Below are 16,087 nucleotides of genomic sequence, written 5' to 3'. Positions count from 1 at the left end.
GGCCAATATCTAACTAATGCAACATTTATATCAAAATAGTCAGGGAAAAACTTATGTAAATTATTTTTATTGTTAAAAAGCCTAAATATAATGTAATATAATTTATATAACATATAACATATAAAATTTTTACATTTTGCAGAAGCTATAGTTGACAGTAGGTACAAACTGTAGGTACAAACAAGTAAATGTTGCTATTTAGAATATAGATTGTGCAAACTTAAGCTTAGTTGTTTTTCATCTAATCGATCGTTCAATACATAATCTAAATCTTTATGAATTTCAATTCTGACGTTATCAATTAGCAAAGATGGGTAAAAAAAGTAAATGGTCTATTTTCGACTTTAGAGTTCCACATGGAATTCTTCGTCGGCATTGAGAACCTCCCGTAACTTTATCCCTAGCTCGGGGTCAACTTGAGCGAAATTTTTAATAGCCCGATTTTGGATCTTCGTGGTGGTCCTCTTCAACCAGTCTGCCAAGTTGGTAACAAGTCTTTCTCTCTCGTCGTCCTTCAACACTCTTTGCCATAACAAACGTGCTTGCGTATAATTGTCGTCGTCACCACTGTCGATTCTGAAAATATAGTTCATCTATAATATTTCTCAAAATCTTGAATACTAAAGCTATAGTACCTCTTAGCATCTCCGTGTAAAGGAATAGTAGGGGTTAGATCATGTGCCCTTTCATCATTTTCAGGCCCACAAAAACTATTTGGGTGATAATTAGGGGCCCCACCTTGACTGTTAACAGTACCATATCCGTCTCTCGAAAAGTTACTCACTTTTTCCGGACTATTTACTGGTAACTGCCGATAATTGGGCCCTAAGCGATATTGATGGGTATCTCTGTAAGCGAAGAGACGTAGTTGAAGCATCCTGTCTGGGGACGGCTCGATACCTTCAAATTTATCACATTTTAAATGCCCTAATGATTGTTTACAATACTTACCTGGAATCATATTCGCGACGTCCATTGCAATCTGCTCAATTTCTGCATAATAATTACTTGGATTCTTGTTGAGCACGATCCTTCCAACTGGGATCAGCGGATAGTCAGCGTGCAACCAAACTTTGGTTAAGTCGAAAGGATCGTAAGGGTTTTTGGCAGCCTGTTCGGGGGTCATAATTTGGATATACATGTTCCACGAAGGATAATCACCCTTGGCGATGGCGTTGTAGAGATCTCTCGTGTGGTAATCGGGATCTTCACCAGCGAGCTTTTGAGCTTCTTCAGCAGACATGTTTTGAATTCCTACAATATACGATACAATACAGGTAATTCATCCGTCAGTCGGTGACAATGTACCTTGATTGGTAACAAAGTGAAATTTCACCCAATTGAATTTTCCTTCTTCATTCACAAATCCGTAAGTGTGTGAGCCGTACCCGTGCATATGCCTGAAAGATCTCGGCAGACCTCTGTCGGAGAAAGTAATTAAGGTTTGATGTGTCGTTTCTGGTCTAAGAGATATCATGTCGAAAAACATATCGTAATCTGGACGAATGTTTGTTACTGGATTTCTGAAATAACACTGGAAATAGCATGCGATCTTATAGACTCAACATTTTGTTTTGGTGTGAGTGCACTCCAGCCTCTAGCCTACCTTTTCATGATGTGAATGAAACTCGGGAATAACGCTCCATCTTTGATGAAAAATATTGGTGTGTTATTTCCAACTAAATCCCAAATACCGTCCTCTGTGTAGAACTTGATTGCAAATCCTCTTACATCTCGAACGGTATCAGCATATCCACGTTCTCCAGCCACTGTTGAGAATCTGTAATAATTAATATAATTTTTTTAAAAATAAAAATAATTTTCTCTTGCCTTCCATCAGGAAAGATTTTACAAAATTCTTGGCAGAAAAATATTCCCTTTTAATTTTAAATTTTTCAAAAATAGTGTATAGCGATTTTCTTAAAACCTTAAAACGAACTAGTTTAGCTTTATATTTACATATTGTAGATTTTTTCCATAACAAATGCTTTCTTTTGCGGTTTGTTAAGAGAGTCCTGGTTGTAGCAATGATTTTGAAAATTCAAAGACTTTTAATTATCATTATATGCTGTCAGCAGGTGTTTGGTTACGTTTATGTCTCGCTAAATTGAAAACAAAGGACACTGCACTAAACATAATATATTTATATTAGTGCTTATTCATTTTTAGTATTGTTAGAACATTTTCTATTTTTACAAAATTGTGACTTCGGAATTTCCATTTTGACCAAAGTGGCGTTGTTTATAAAGGAACACTCCGTCTCATTTTTGATTAAATTTTGCAAATCTGTGATACCTGATTGCGATTGGCGTCTTTTTTCCAATATGAGCAAATGGCTTGGCTGCCGTGTATTTCGTTATATCGTGAGTAACTTCAAAATAACCAAACGCTCCTGCACCTCTGGCGTGGACTACTCTTTCTGGATTACGCTCTTTGGTAAAATGACTCATTTCGTCAAGTAACCAAATATCTTGAAGCAAAATAGGCCCATGATATCCGACTGTCAAACTGGCGTCTTTATAACCGACCGGATTGCCTCCATTTGTTGTTATTGAGTCCTTTTTATCCTGCAACACGGTTAAAGAAAAAGTTTTCACTATTTTATTGATCGCTTCATTTCAAGAATAAAAATAAATCTATCTACAGACAATGTATAAATAATAAATATTAAAATTACAAATTTTAAAAGGTGCTAGAAACTTTTATGGCACAAATGCTACAAAATAAGAAACAAACAAAAAGTTCCCCAAGTTAAAATCTTAAACTTGAGAAATAATGTTCTGTATAATACGGTTTAAATATGAAACATCACAATTCTGGAACAATGTCTGCAACACATAATCTAATAGAATAGATCAGTATTGTAGAAGTACCAAAAGTCAAAAGATATATGCTAGACTGCAGGTAGTCGCCAGCTTCCTGATAATTAGCGCAAAAGATGAACCATCCTAAATATTCTAGTTCTAGAAAAGCTCTTTCTAAATCAAAGTAATAAGAACAGCGAATAACTTGATAAGACAGCAGAGAATTCCGTTTTCGGCAAATATTTAGTAACAATTTTAGCTCTAAAATTTTATATCTTTTATAAAACACAATAAAACGCGAGATTTTACCACTATGTTTGTAAGATTTAGTTTTTGGTTAGTTATCAATATTAAGAAAAAAACTGTTAAAGACAGTTAACATTAATGCTACATAATAAACGCACCTCATGTTCTTTTGCAAAGTTTAGGAGCTGATTGGATGCCGGATCTCTATGGTGATTTTTGTGTGACATGACGTTACTTTAACACTTGCTTAGTTCACTGAGAGCAGTATGATCGACAAACGCCTAAATATAAGGCCGAATATATGCGGTTACCAAAATTAACTCAAAAGATTTAACCACATTGTCGAAATTTGTGGTTGAAGCGGGTGTTTGTTGCGTTATTATCGTGACTTTTATCATAATTTTAATCGGACTTGACCAAGCCGTACAAAGGGAAATCAAAATGGGCCTTACTTTATATTTGGTTGACGCACTACCACGAATCCGAAAATATTTTGTCAAAATTAATCTATTTTATTGTGTTTTTTTATAGTTGAAAATGGCTTTTTAAAAATTATTGATTGATGACAGTTTGATAATGGTTATATAATACAATGTAAAACGAATTATTTGATGCATTTGGTGGCAAAAGTTAGTCGTTGAAAAGGTATATTCTAAAATAGTTTTGAAAGTGAATCTGAATTTTCGACAAATTACAACAATTTCATGATCGGTGGAGACATTTCTTTCGAGAAATCCTATTCGATATTCGTTTAAACCTCGATCCAACATAATTCTATAATAATTTCTAACCCTACGAGCTAATATTATTTTAACTGTAAAAAAGTAGTCCTTTCTTGGTCAATATCTATATCTTATGCCGTTAGCGAGTTATTTGTCTTTTAATATTCCACTACACTTTTTTTAGATACAGTAAAGATTTTTTGAAAAACTCGCCTTACACTCTGACAAGTCTAGTATGTTTTTAAAAACGGATTTACTACTTTTAATAGATCACCCTCATAGCTTAGTACTCACCAATTCCAAAATGCATTTTTTTTTAAATTACTGCATGCAATATGGCAAAGAAAGATCCGCAGAGTATTGTAATAGTATTTCAAAAAGTTCTGGGTTACTCTTGCGTCCGCTGTTGAGTCGAACTTGCTTAGCGTTGGCTTTCGATTAAGACGTTGTGCCACTTTTTTATATGTCATTCTGCAGAAAACACTATTCGGACTTCCAATTAATCATACCATTACTGAAGTAAGTAGGTATTAAAAGTATAATTTTTAAATCCACAATAGTTTTGGTATGTTTCGATTCTAAACGGGTTACCAATATATTTTTTTTACAATCGCTGCCGTGTTGATACGTTCTAAATTAACTGAGGGCAATATTTACACTTAAATAAAGCATAAAACACGATTTGAACGTATGGCAGAAATTAATTTAACCGGTTTCGCTGTGGAATTTCTTTTAACAGTCGAATGCACTGAACATATTGCATGGAATGCCAGTTTAACTGCCTCCATACAGATGTTACGCTAGCGAAACGTTAAAGGGATAAGTGTAATCCTGGATTTATACTTCTTTGTGTCTTCTGCTCTCCTTGCGGTGAGAGCCAGAGTTGAGCTCCCACGCCGCCTGGATTTATGGGTTAGCGACAGACATCCTTAATCCGAAATCCAGACGCTTCATGACGCTATTCAGCGTCGCCGTCAACTTGATGAATAAACAGATGCTTTTTTCATATGCGTCTCGTGCCTCTAATTTTTTAATACGGTTTAGGTTTTTTAATAAATTGCTAATTGAAACAGAAATAATAATATACGATAGTCAACAATCAATAAAAGAGTGGTGATTGTGTGAAATTGCAAATAAAGGATAACAAAATTATACAGAGTGTCTAAAAATTGCATAAATTAAATAAGATATCGAAGCGACTATAAGTTGACCAATTTAAAAAGAATACCTCATCCTTTGACAATACGGGAAGGGTGAATGTTATATATAAGTTTGTACCAAACTGAGGATAAGATGACTTACATATTCAGCATTTTGTTAATTCTAACAGGGACTTTAAATACTAATTTTTGTTAAGAGCGAGTTAGTACGATTTGTTGTTCGGTTCACTTATTTAAATGCAGTAGTTCGCTATTAAGAGCAAGAGTGAGTGAGTTCACTATAAGGAAATTGTTGTTTTTTTCTGCTTCTGAAGAATGTTAATCGTAATGAAAATGAATATAATTATGAAATGGAGATAGAAGTGAGAATCCGGTGGATCTGATTTTTTTGCTAAAAAATTTTAAAAATTAGACTAAAAATTTAAATAATATATACATTCTTTTATCAAATAATAACTGTTTGCGTTTTTTTGTACCTGAGTGTACATTAAGATCTTTGCGTTTCAACGAGAAAAATTGCTGTGAACTTGAAAGTACTTGCGCAGCTCTGTAAATGCCGCCCGCCAGGGGTAGGGAAACAATGTAGGAAATTAAGTTTCAACATTTACAGATTACGCAAGAGTTAAGAAACAATTTTAATGACATGCTTCAAAAGTAAAAATCACATCGCTCTTATTTTGGTTTCGACTAAGTAAAACGACAATGACAATCAAATAATAAATATGTAAACCACTACAATGCAAAAAAAATCATAACAATTTTATTATATAACTTTAAATTTGGAATAAAGTGTTCAATGAAACAGGTAACGAAACTTGTCCTTAAGTTATGTTATTAATACATATTAATATATAAAGATCATTAAGGCATAACTCTTGTTTGTCCGATATTCGCTTGTCACTAACATTTCCAAATCCTTAGAAAATGTATGATAAACCTAATATGAGCTTTTGTTTGTGGTATCTTGAACGGTGCTATTTTATTTGACAGACAATACCTTCAGATTCGAATGCACCATATGTCGATTATTTCTTTGCCCAGCTAAAATATCAATGAGCTGAACTATCATCCAACTCCTTTCAAGCTGTTAAATCTCACTATTTACATTTTTAGATTGATACTGCCTTGTTGGAACTTATTAAGCAGGCAGCACAATATCCTTGACCCTAGTTTTTGTCCCACGTCGATATCTCTGCATAAACCCGCAAAAATCATTACATTTCACTCGTTAGTAGAAGAACATTTGCTATCAGTTCAGCGTCGCGACGTCTACGCTTCCTTTATGCTATTCTCCTGCTAACAGGGTCTGCGTCGTCGTGAAAGCCGCCGGTTTATACGTCACGGGACGCTTTCCCTCGACACACGTTGCCATACATCGCGATTAATTTTTGATACACCAACAGATACGACGCCGTTAGGCGGATTTTTAGGGGTTGGCATCCCACTCAAAATAACTCAGTAAAATCGCCTTAAAATCAATTTACATATGTTATAAAAATTACACCAAGCATTTTTTATTTAAGGATGCGGCAATCAAACGAACAGGATCTCTCTCTGATTAACAGAGGTTAACAGAAGACTTGGCTGACTTCTTGTCCTAGAACTCACGTGTCTTAAAGCTGGCTTGTCTGCGGACTGTCTACTTTAACCCTGAAAAAAGATGTTCGATATACATCTAAATATCGATGCATCGATACAATACATTGTATTAAACAGACAATTTGCGCATAAAGTTTTTTTAAGACAGAAAAATGAATTCATAATGCTCGGTTACAAGTTACAACCATTTATTTTTAGTCAAGAATATTTAAAAATTATATATATTTGTGGCATTGATACTTTTGTTAAATTACATAGATATTTCCTTACCTCGACTCGCATATCGACAAGTATATCTTTTGGACTCCGGGTTCTCCCTTTTTGATCTCTCCAGTTCCAGTGACACCCGAATTCCCACCTATAATGTAAGTCGAGAGGCGAATAAAGTGTAAAGTGAGAAATTATTTAATCATAGCTTTGCCTCTGAAAACCTGGGCCCAGTCATTACCATATAGGCTGTGGCGATAGGAATCTATTGCCAGAATAATCAATGTAATTTTATATTGTTCAAAATCAGCACCAACCAAATAAAGAGGAGTGCGGACTAATGAAACCAACACAAATGCAGAGCGACTGACTAGAAGCCACGTGCAATTGATGAAGGTAAACAAACAAGAAATATGTCTATATTAACATTTCTCTATAATAATAATACATATATAATCATAAATTGACCTCATAAAGTGTACTTTATGATTCCTACTACGTATAATGGGGGAATATGAGTGACTACAGTGGCAGCCAAAAATGAGAATTAATTACATACACAAAAATGATTAACAAGAACAGCGAACAATGAATATTTTCAACTATCGTTTGTGACGCATGGGTATATATATGGTGGAAAAGATTCGGCATAACGAATACCATACGATGTCTTGCAGAGTGGTGCGTGCATACGGATGGAAAATAAAGAAGAAGGCCGAAAGTTGAAAGAACTTCAACGCCTTAAAGGTGTGCTAAAATGACGTCAAGATTGTACCCGGGACGCAGAGATACGAAGGAGATGTCTTGGCGAAAAGCTTTGACGAAGGGCCCAGATTTTAAATCGATTGTAAACGAGGGCGACTCGCCATTATTGTTAGAATTATAGATAGTGAGCATCTATATTTCTAATAATATTTCTAAACAGCGCGGAGTAATAATAATATATGTTAATTTGTTTCAAATATTGTTTTATATATGAAAGAATTGCGTATGGGATGTAAAAACAAATTGAATTAAAGTTTAATTTAATTAGATTTAATATTCGCGGATAATAAAAATTAAAGATATGTACAGTGTGTGCGGCCATATTTTAACACACACCTACGGGCTTTATTAAGAGGGTTATATTAAGAAATGGTAAACTCAAAAGTATGGGGTATATTCCGAATCAACAGGACCTTCTGTTAGATTAAACCATCGAAATAGTAGTATAAACTCGACAATTTGCACAGTTACTATACTTTGATATAACTTATAATAAACCCTGTATGCTGTAACGCCTGTAAAATTTACAATACCCACCTGCCGTTCGATCAACTACTTTGTCAAGATCGCAGATTTTTTTCATCTTTTTCTATCTAGTAGTATCCGCAGGATTACAATATTTCGATTTTTTGCTATCTTCCAGAGAATATTTAAAATACCATCGTATTTTAAATATTAATACGTAAATGCACTTTAGCAAATAGTTCTTCATTTTACTGATAAGTCGAAGTTGGTGTTTTTCGTATGCGTCGTGAAGGATATCCATTCATATCCATCCCAGGCCATCCCAAGATATTTCACTATTTTTTTAAAGTAATCTTCATAAATATCGGCATTCATGTCTTCGTTCCAGGAGACTCAAATTTAGAAATCTTGTGGTACTTTATATTTTTCAATGGAAACAAACAATTTCATAGTTCTTTTGCGGTTTTGCTTTTTTCAGGAAAAATTCATATCGTTCATATTGAATGTCGTCTTGTCTAAACTCTATTCAAATTTTTATAGGGAATTTTAAAATACAAAGAATTTTTTCTCGCAATGATTTAAATTCCAATTCCACTCATTCTGCAACATCTTTTAACTGCGATTATCATGTGTAAGGCTAAACATTTAAATCAATGAATTTGTTGATCACTGATTACCAATTATGAAAATTTTGAATAATCACAGTGCCCAATTTACTTTTTTTTAGATAATTTTCTACCTACTACTATGGACGTACCCTTAAATTAACCATTTGGAAACAGACTGAACTTTTACCCTTTAATTTGGTTCTTGCAATTATTAAGCGAATAAAACTATTTTTTAAGCACCGCACTCTAGCGTCAAATGAAATTCGTTACGCCCATGGCGAGCATCATGACACACCCTTAACAAATAAATGAAATATTATGAACATGAGGACAAAGGGAGCAGTCAACGACTCGACCTTGCTTTGTAAAGTCGTCGACTGGCTCTAGGGGTAACGTCACGCGTGGGAGTAAGAATGGATAATGACGTCAACAAGCTACCAGGGCAACAGCAAAAAGAAGAGACATAAGGCCCTTGTGAATTTTAAAGATTTATGCATCACTTTGGATACCGATTTTTTTATGTTTTTAAGATATTATTCCATTCAATTTAAGTTTAGATGTACGTGTTCAGTTCTAGGATTACTCAGGAACAAATAAAAAAGGAATTAATGAAACTTTTCTGATATTAAATTACTAAATCAATCGTGTGAAATCGATCGAATAAAACAAGGATTTTTTGTCGATTTTGATACAAGATAAATTAATTTTGCTGTATCTTTAAAACCGCGAAGTTATGCACTGCGACTCTTCCTGTGACATCCTTAAAGGACAAACAAGAAATTCAGAACACAAATAAATTGGAACCAGTAAATGATTTTTCGTTTTTTCACAATATAACAACAAGTTGGCAAGATTCTGCAAAAAAACTTTTTGATGGCTTTATAGTTTTTTATGAGAAAGTAAACTAACTACAAAATTTCAAAACCATATATGTACCTACTAAACTATATAACTATGAGTGATAATTTTCATACAGTTTAAAGCAATTCATAATGACATTCGGAAATTTTCTAAATTTATTTTGTATTAAACTACTCAACTACTATAAAATCAGTAAATACTGCACTAAATTGAGACAGAAAAATTTAATTTACGAAAACAAAGTCTTCTGGGTTACATTCTTTTTTGATAACGTGAATATTATTTTTTCCATACCTTATTTTTTTTCATATCATAATATAATTATCATAATCATATAATAATTATTAAGATTAGATACACGGTCCTCAATAATTGCAATAAGTATTAGAGCTGATTTATACTGATTTATTTATATTGATAATCATTTTACAAAAAATACATGCAATACAATAAATCCCTTTTTTTAAGTCACGAGCTTAAATGAGGACTGAAAATTTTGACTATTACATATTAGACCAAGCAAATATCTAGAAAAGATTCGCAAGCATAGTTAGTATAGTGAAACTCCATATAAAATAAGATAACTTACTCGCAGTGTATGCACAAAACCTAAGGAACTTATTCGGATTTAACTAATTAATTAATGTTTAATTAGTTAGCGCAGGTGAAAGAACGATCAAAATTAGTAAAACATTGTTGTCATATAATGTAAACATTTGATCCATAAAAGCATTTCGATTAAAACATCTATGGAATGAATTTATCATTTAAACTCTAAAACTATTGTCCAGCTTTTCGCAATTATCTTAAAAAATATATCAATAATTTATCTTTATAAAAATATTCAAAAATGTGCGTGCACTTTCAGAATAGTGAAACAAGTTGATTCTTTCAAATTTTGTTTATAAGTCCCTACTTTTAAATTTTAATGTCATAATTTCCTGAATTTTGACATCCTTTTTCCGTTACCTTCGGGCCTTTTTTACAATGCGCGGGTCATTGTCCCTTTGAAACCCGGTCGGAGGAATTCTTGCAGATGACGTCAACAAGCTACCAGGGCCGCATAGTCTGTCAAGAGATATCGAAAATTTGCAGCTTCTTGTGCCTCATTCTCAAATTAACTTGAAAGGGGAGAGAGCCCAAAACATTGGGATTTATTATTATGTTGGCTCGGCGCGCGAAGCGGTATTATTTTTATTGCTATAAAAAAACTAATAGCGCAAATGAAAGTTATAAACAAAAATGTTTATTTCTTTTGTTTTTCCGTGAGGACATAAATTTGAATGTTTTTGAACATGGTGAAATGATTGATGGTTGATTCGGTACCTAATAGCTATGACAGTGCAGTTATTATTCGCACAGTGCAACTTTGAGATGACAATGAACTCATCAAAACTAGCTTACAAATTAAGTTTGAATTTATCAAAGACAAAACTGCTAGGCAAAGCAAATTTAATCTAAAAACCACTCTGTAATACTTGCCGCCGCATCATATGGAACTTATATGAACCCAAATGAATAAAATTGTATTCAAAAAATTTTGATCAAACTATTAAGCCAGTGAATGAACTAGCAAAAACCACTTTAGATTTACATAGCTGGGGAAAATGTGTGACATGCTATGTGATGTTTAAAATATCAAAATGCATAGGCCTACGCAAGTGTTGATAAGAATTTAATAATTTCCTAGTTTCCAAACAAGAAAATTAATCAATGAAGTAAAACTTTTTAAACTTAAAATTTATTATTAATTTTATACAAAAACCAAAGTGCGGAGAACAGATTCTTGGGTAAACTTTTTCTGAAAGAATTTGTCAATAATACTTGGTGGGCCACCCGGTAGCCTTTGTTATAAACTAATGACATTTAACTCCTCTATACCTTGTTATAAACAAGGCATTAAATAAATAAGCCTTATTTTTCTTTTGAAATGTTAAGATAATTTTCACAAAATTATCCTCCCAGAGCAGACAGCTTATTGATTGCCATGCAACCTTTACTTTTAGAAATTTGTTTTAACACTATAAAATTATTGCAAACCCCTAGGAAGTTTAACTAGATAAACATGCCGGAACCACATGTACTCATCGACTCAACTAAAGTTTTTGTTCTTTCTTTTTTTACAAGAGAATTTTTGAAATAGTGTATATCAGTTGTGATAATCAATTGGTCAGTAGAGTGTATTTACATAAAAATCCTCCACGACTTTTTAAAGTCTTAACAACATTTCTAAAATGCACAATAACAATAACAATAGTGAGTAAATATTATTAATTCGCCGATGAGGAATTTTGACCTATACGTTTGTTTATCGACGTTAACAATATAATGTAAATATAACACCCAAATTTCCTAAAAAGGCTAATTGTTTATGGCCCAATCTTTAAACGGCATTCACAACCGGAAGACGGTTTTCGTCGCCTTCGTAGAATGCAAAGCAGTGTGGGGTTGTGTTTTGCTCTGGGTCGCGAAGGAGTTGATTCTACGCGCAGCGTCGTGTTGCCGATGGGGCCCCTTCGGGATGAACGTTGGGATTCTCCCTTATCAGGAGAACAGCCGTTGGCGTGGATTGTGAAATTGAACGGCAAAAGGGCGCTGCGTATAAATTTAAAAACGAGTTTTACTATTCCTTTCATAAAAGTATACAAAAGTTCGACATCCTTAATTTCCATAATTGCATATCAGTTTTATATAGACAATAAGAGTAAGATTTTCATGTCAGAAACTTTAATTTATGTCAAAAAATAAGCGAAACGACGAAACGTTATTCCAAATTACAACCACGCATGCCATCAAAATTGAGCGCAATATTTTGTTACGTCTTATTGGTGCAAATAGATTATTTACTCGTTCACATTTTTTAAAGGAATGCGTTATTGCAAACAATCGCGACGACAATAAATTTCTCATTTCAAAAAGATAACTTAAAGCATCTTTGTTTAGCTACGATCCTACAGAATGTATCAAGAGTTGAAGGGACAATGGCAATTCAAAACAATATGACAAAAAGTTCATATGAACATGGATGAGAAAATGTTTCATCTCCGAGATATATGAATTTTTTATTAATATATTTAAACCGATTTAACCGATTTTAATGCAATTTCTATGATCAATTTGAACACACACTTCAAGACGTCTTACTGTAGATGTCTATTGTTAAATTCTACAATTAGATTTCAGAATTTCCAAAGACATACTCATCACGCAAATTTGTTAAAACGTTGGTCTCTGCAGTTTTAACTAATTATTCGGATAAATTATTTACGAAAACAAGAAAATACTTACCAAACTATTTTTTTTACACATTGGCAATAATATCAGCTTAGGCTGTTAATTAATCATAACAACCGCGGTTTAAAAAAATGTCAGCTCATGTTTTTGACCAAGTGAACTAGTTTCGACATTTAGAAATTTTCCTATCACTAAATTATCCTATTACAAAACATTTGTGGAGGACAAATCCATCTAGATACAATAATAATTAAAATTAAGAAATGCAAAAGGGTGCAAAATGGATATCCGATTTAACGTTCTGAGCAAAACTCTTCATGGGCCCAATTCGATCCTATATCCAGTTTTCGAAATATCAGTGCTCAAAATTGGACAAAGGAGTGTCTTAATATTTTTCCTGTAATTTTAACAATAGCCCACCCATTATAAAAAAAAACCTTACCTTTTGACCAAATTTTCATGGACGCATTTCTCTTATTATATGTTGATTAAAAAAATGTAAAACTCATTTTTCATTTTCATTGAAAGTGTATCTTGAAAACAAACTAATTTTTTTATAGTATTTTTGTAATTGTTATTATTAAAATTAAATGTCATAAGGATTAATAATACTATAAAATACATAATATAATAATAATACCTATACTATAAAAGATATTATTGTTTATGTTGATGAAATATTTTTTATAAACCTTTATATTTAAAAAGTATGCATTTTTTGTAGAAAAAATAAGTAGAAGAAAACTCTTTAATTATTGACATACAGGTTAGCGCAAAATAATTCTGCACGTAGTCTCTGCATATTTGGACAAAATTTCAACAAAATTATAGAAAATCTCCATCACATCCCATAATACCTACACGGTCCAAACAATATGTTATGTTGCATCTTTTTTTTTTTGGCTATCGATATATAATTTTGTTTATTTATTTTTTTTGTTATAACATCGGTCCAAAATGAAGGGTAATAATTTTGCATACTTTTCAATTATAATAAAGTAAATCTCTATATAAATATTTTGGTTCACCCTTTATGCAAATGAATCTCACATTTAAAACATCATTCAATAAACAAATTTTTGCATAACAATTTTGTCAAAGAAGTTAGGTTTTTATTGATAATGTTGTTAAAATGACAGGAAAATTATAAAAATTTCTCTTTGTCCAACATTGAGTACCGTTATATCGAATTAGGCATATAACAATAAAAAACATATTAATTTTTTTTCAAATTATACGAAAGTCATTTTGCATATGAAAAGTGAGGGGTACTTTAAATCTTTATCTTCAACTGTTTAATAGTTATAGAGGCTTCCTATTTTTTTGTGTTATCCAGTATTGAAAAATAATAAAATTTATTTCAAAAAACATGGCTGCTGAGCAGACTTAAATTTGGAAAATTTGTAAGTTAAAAATGTTTGCTGATTGTCGATATAAAAAAAAATCCAATATCAAGTGTAGGTGATACTAACAATTAATAATAATAATACTTCTACAAAAATGATAACGCTGTGCAAAGCTAATATGCTCACTCTTATATGGAGGCAGGTGTAATAAAAAGAAATATTAAACAAAATAAAAAACAATAAAATGAAAATTTCCGAATTTTTTGGGAAGTCGAAAAATGTAACAATATACATAAAAAAAGAGCTAAATGCAATAAAATAGCGCGAAACAGCCCCAAACAGAGCAGTATCATTTTATGGGATTATATTTCTCTTGGTACAATTATTTGAAAATTAAAATGATCAATTGGACAACCTGCATTCATAATTGTCAAATATAAATATAAAATTATAATCAGTGGTAATTAATTAAGTTCTTAATATCTTTGATTTTAAAAGTTTTGGTAGGGTTCTCGAATTTATCTACTCAAAATACGTTGATTACTGCCACAATAAAAAAAAACTTTTCCTTAACTGTCCAGTTGTACGGGGTTACGCACTATATGGCATAGAATATTGTGACTTTCAAAAGTAAGTAAGTAATTAAGTTTCTGCCGTAATGAGATTTGTGATATATGTTTTAAGTCATTTTGGTTTCAAAATTTTAATCTAATTTAAATGTTTCAAATACGTAATACGTAATACATATTATTATATACATACGTATTACGTATTTGAAACATTTAAATTAGATTATAATTTTGAAAACGACAATTACTTAAAACATATATCACAAATCTTATTATGACATACTTCATTACTTTACTATTTAAGAATTATATACTTTTACCAATTTTTGAATGAGCTGTATAATCTAAAATTTATTTTAAAAAGTAAAATTTTTTGAATGTCGCAATATTCCATGCAATATAGTGCGTAACCCCGTATAACTTGTAGTTAAGGAAAAGTTTTTTTTTATTGTGGCACAGCAATCAACGTATTTTGAGTGGATTAAAATTGAATTTTATTCACGAACCCTCAAAAAACTTCGAAATTCAAAGTCATTAAAAACTTAATTAATTACAGCTTCCCTGATAACAATTTTATATTAGTTATATTTATTTAATAAACCGCTGCTGTCAGAGTGTTGCTTAGCACCCGAAATATGTACAGTTTAAAACTCTGTATAACAATTATGAAGGCGGGTCCAATTGATCATTTTAATTTACAAATAACTACCAGAAAATAATACGAGCCTTTGGTTTGTATTTCTTTGTCTCTATATATAATATATGCAATTTTAAATTGATTTGATATCTTAATCAAAAGCAAAGCAAAATTTCTTTTAACATTAATTATGTATTTCATTTATAATAATAATAATAAAAAAAGTGTAAAACTAAATTCGAATAAAATCGCCCATATAAATTTGAGTATGCACCAGTCAGTCCAAAATCTCTTATAATTCTTGCCTTCCTGTTATTTTCCAATACTACAGCAGCTGCCGTGGGCTCAAACGTTTTCGCCAAACGATTTCCAATAAACGTAGCACCTTCACACATTTTTCCTCCCCTAATATAATGCCATCCTTAAAACGTCCCCATTCATTCTGCTATCCTGTCTTCGGAAAAAGAGAAAATGGCACTGCCCCTCCACCACACTTCTATATTGAACCGGTCTAATTATCCGGAGCTGAATTATTATATTTTCCTGTTAAATTGTTTTGTACAACGGCATGGGATGTAAGTCATGTATAAACAAACAACATACCGCAACCAACATCCCAACGAAAACATTTCTGTTGTTTATAGAACCGATAACAACGTGTGAAATGAATTTGTGGCGGATTACCTACCTTAAATATTTAGTTTCCAACAGGAACATAACTTTCATGCGGATATTGACCTCCAGTTATCCTATAAGTTAAATAGGCTATTTGTAGATATAATATGATATTTATTAACTAAAATCCTCATAGAATGGTGGAAGCATCTTTGGTGTGATTTTGTTTGTGGAAGCATCTTTGGTGGA

The 16,087-nt window shown here is 32.1% G+C and overlaps 2 protein-coding genes across 4 annotated transcripts in view; one reads left to right on the top strand and one right to left on the bottom strand.

Moving 5' to 3' along the window:
- LOC132700710 (xaa-Pro aminopeptidase 1-like) overlaps nt 1-16,087 on the top strand; it is a 53,862-nt gene that overhangs the window by 21,514 nt on the left and 16,261 nt on the right. The gene's annotated exons all lie outside the window — the stretch shown is intronic.
- Nucleotides 161-3,277, bottom strand: LOC132700409 (catalase-like). Its single transcript, XM_060667711.1, has 7 exons — nt 3,209-3,277; nt 2,296-2,567; nt 1,607-1,780; nt 1,309-1,523; nt 952-1,254; nt 636-900; nt 161-576 (listed from the first exon to the last, which is right to left on the bottom strand). Exons 1-7 carry the CDS (start codon nt 3,275-3,277, stop codon nt 345-347), a joined length of 1,530 nt encoding a protein of 509 aa, XP_060523694.1. The 3' UTR covers nt 161-344.

This window comes from Cylas formicarius, unplaced genomic scaffold, assembly GCF_029955315.1.
Source record: "Cylas formicarius isolate icCylForm1 unplaced genomic scaffold, icCylForm1.1 PGA_scaffold_4__25_contigs__length_36172078, whole genome shotgun sequence".
Lineage (NCBI taxonomy): Eukaryota > Metazoa > Arthropoda > Insecta > Coleoptera > Brentidae > Cylas > Cylas formicarius.
Note: the sequence above shows the minus strand (reverse complement) of the source record. Positions and strands in the feature narration are given on the sequence as shown.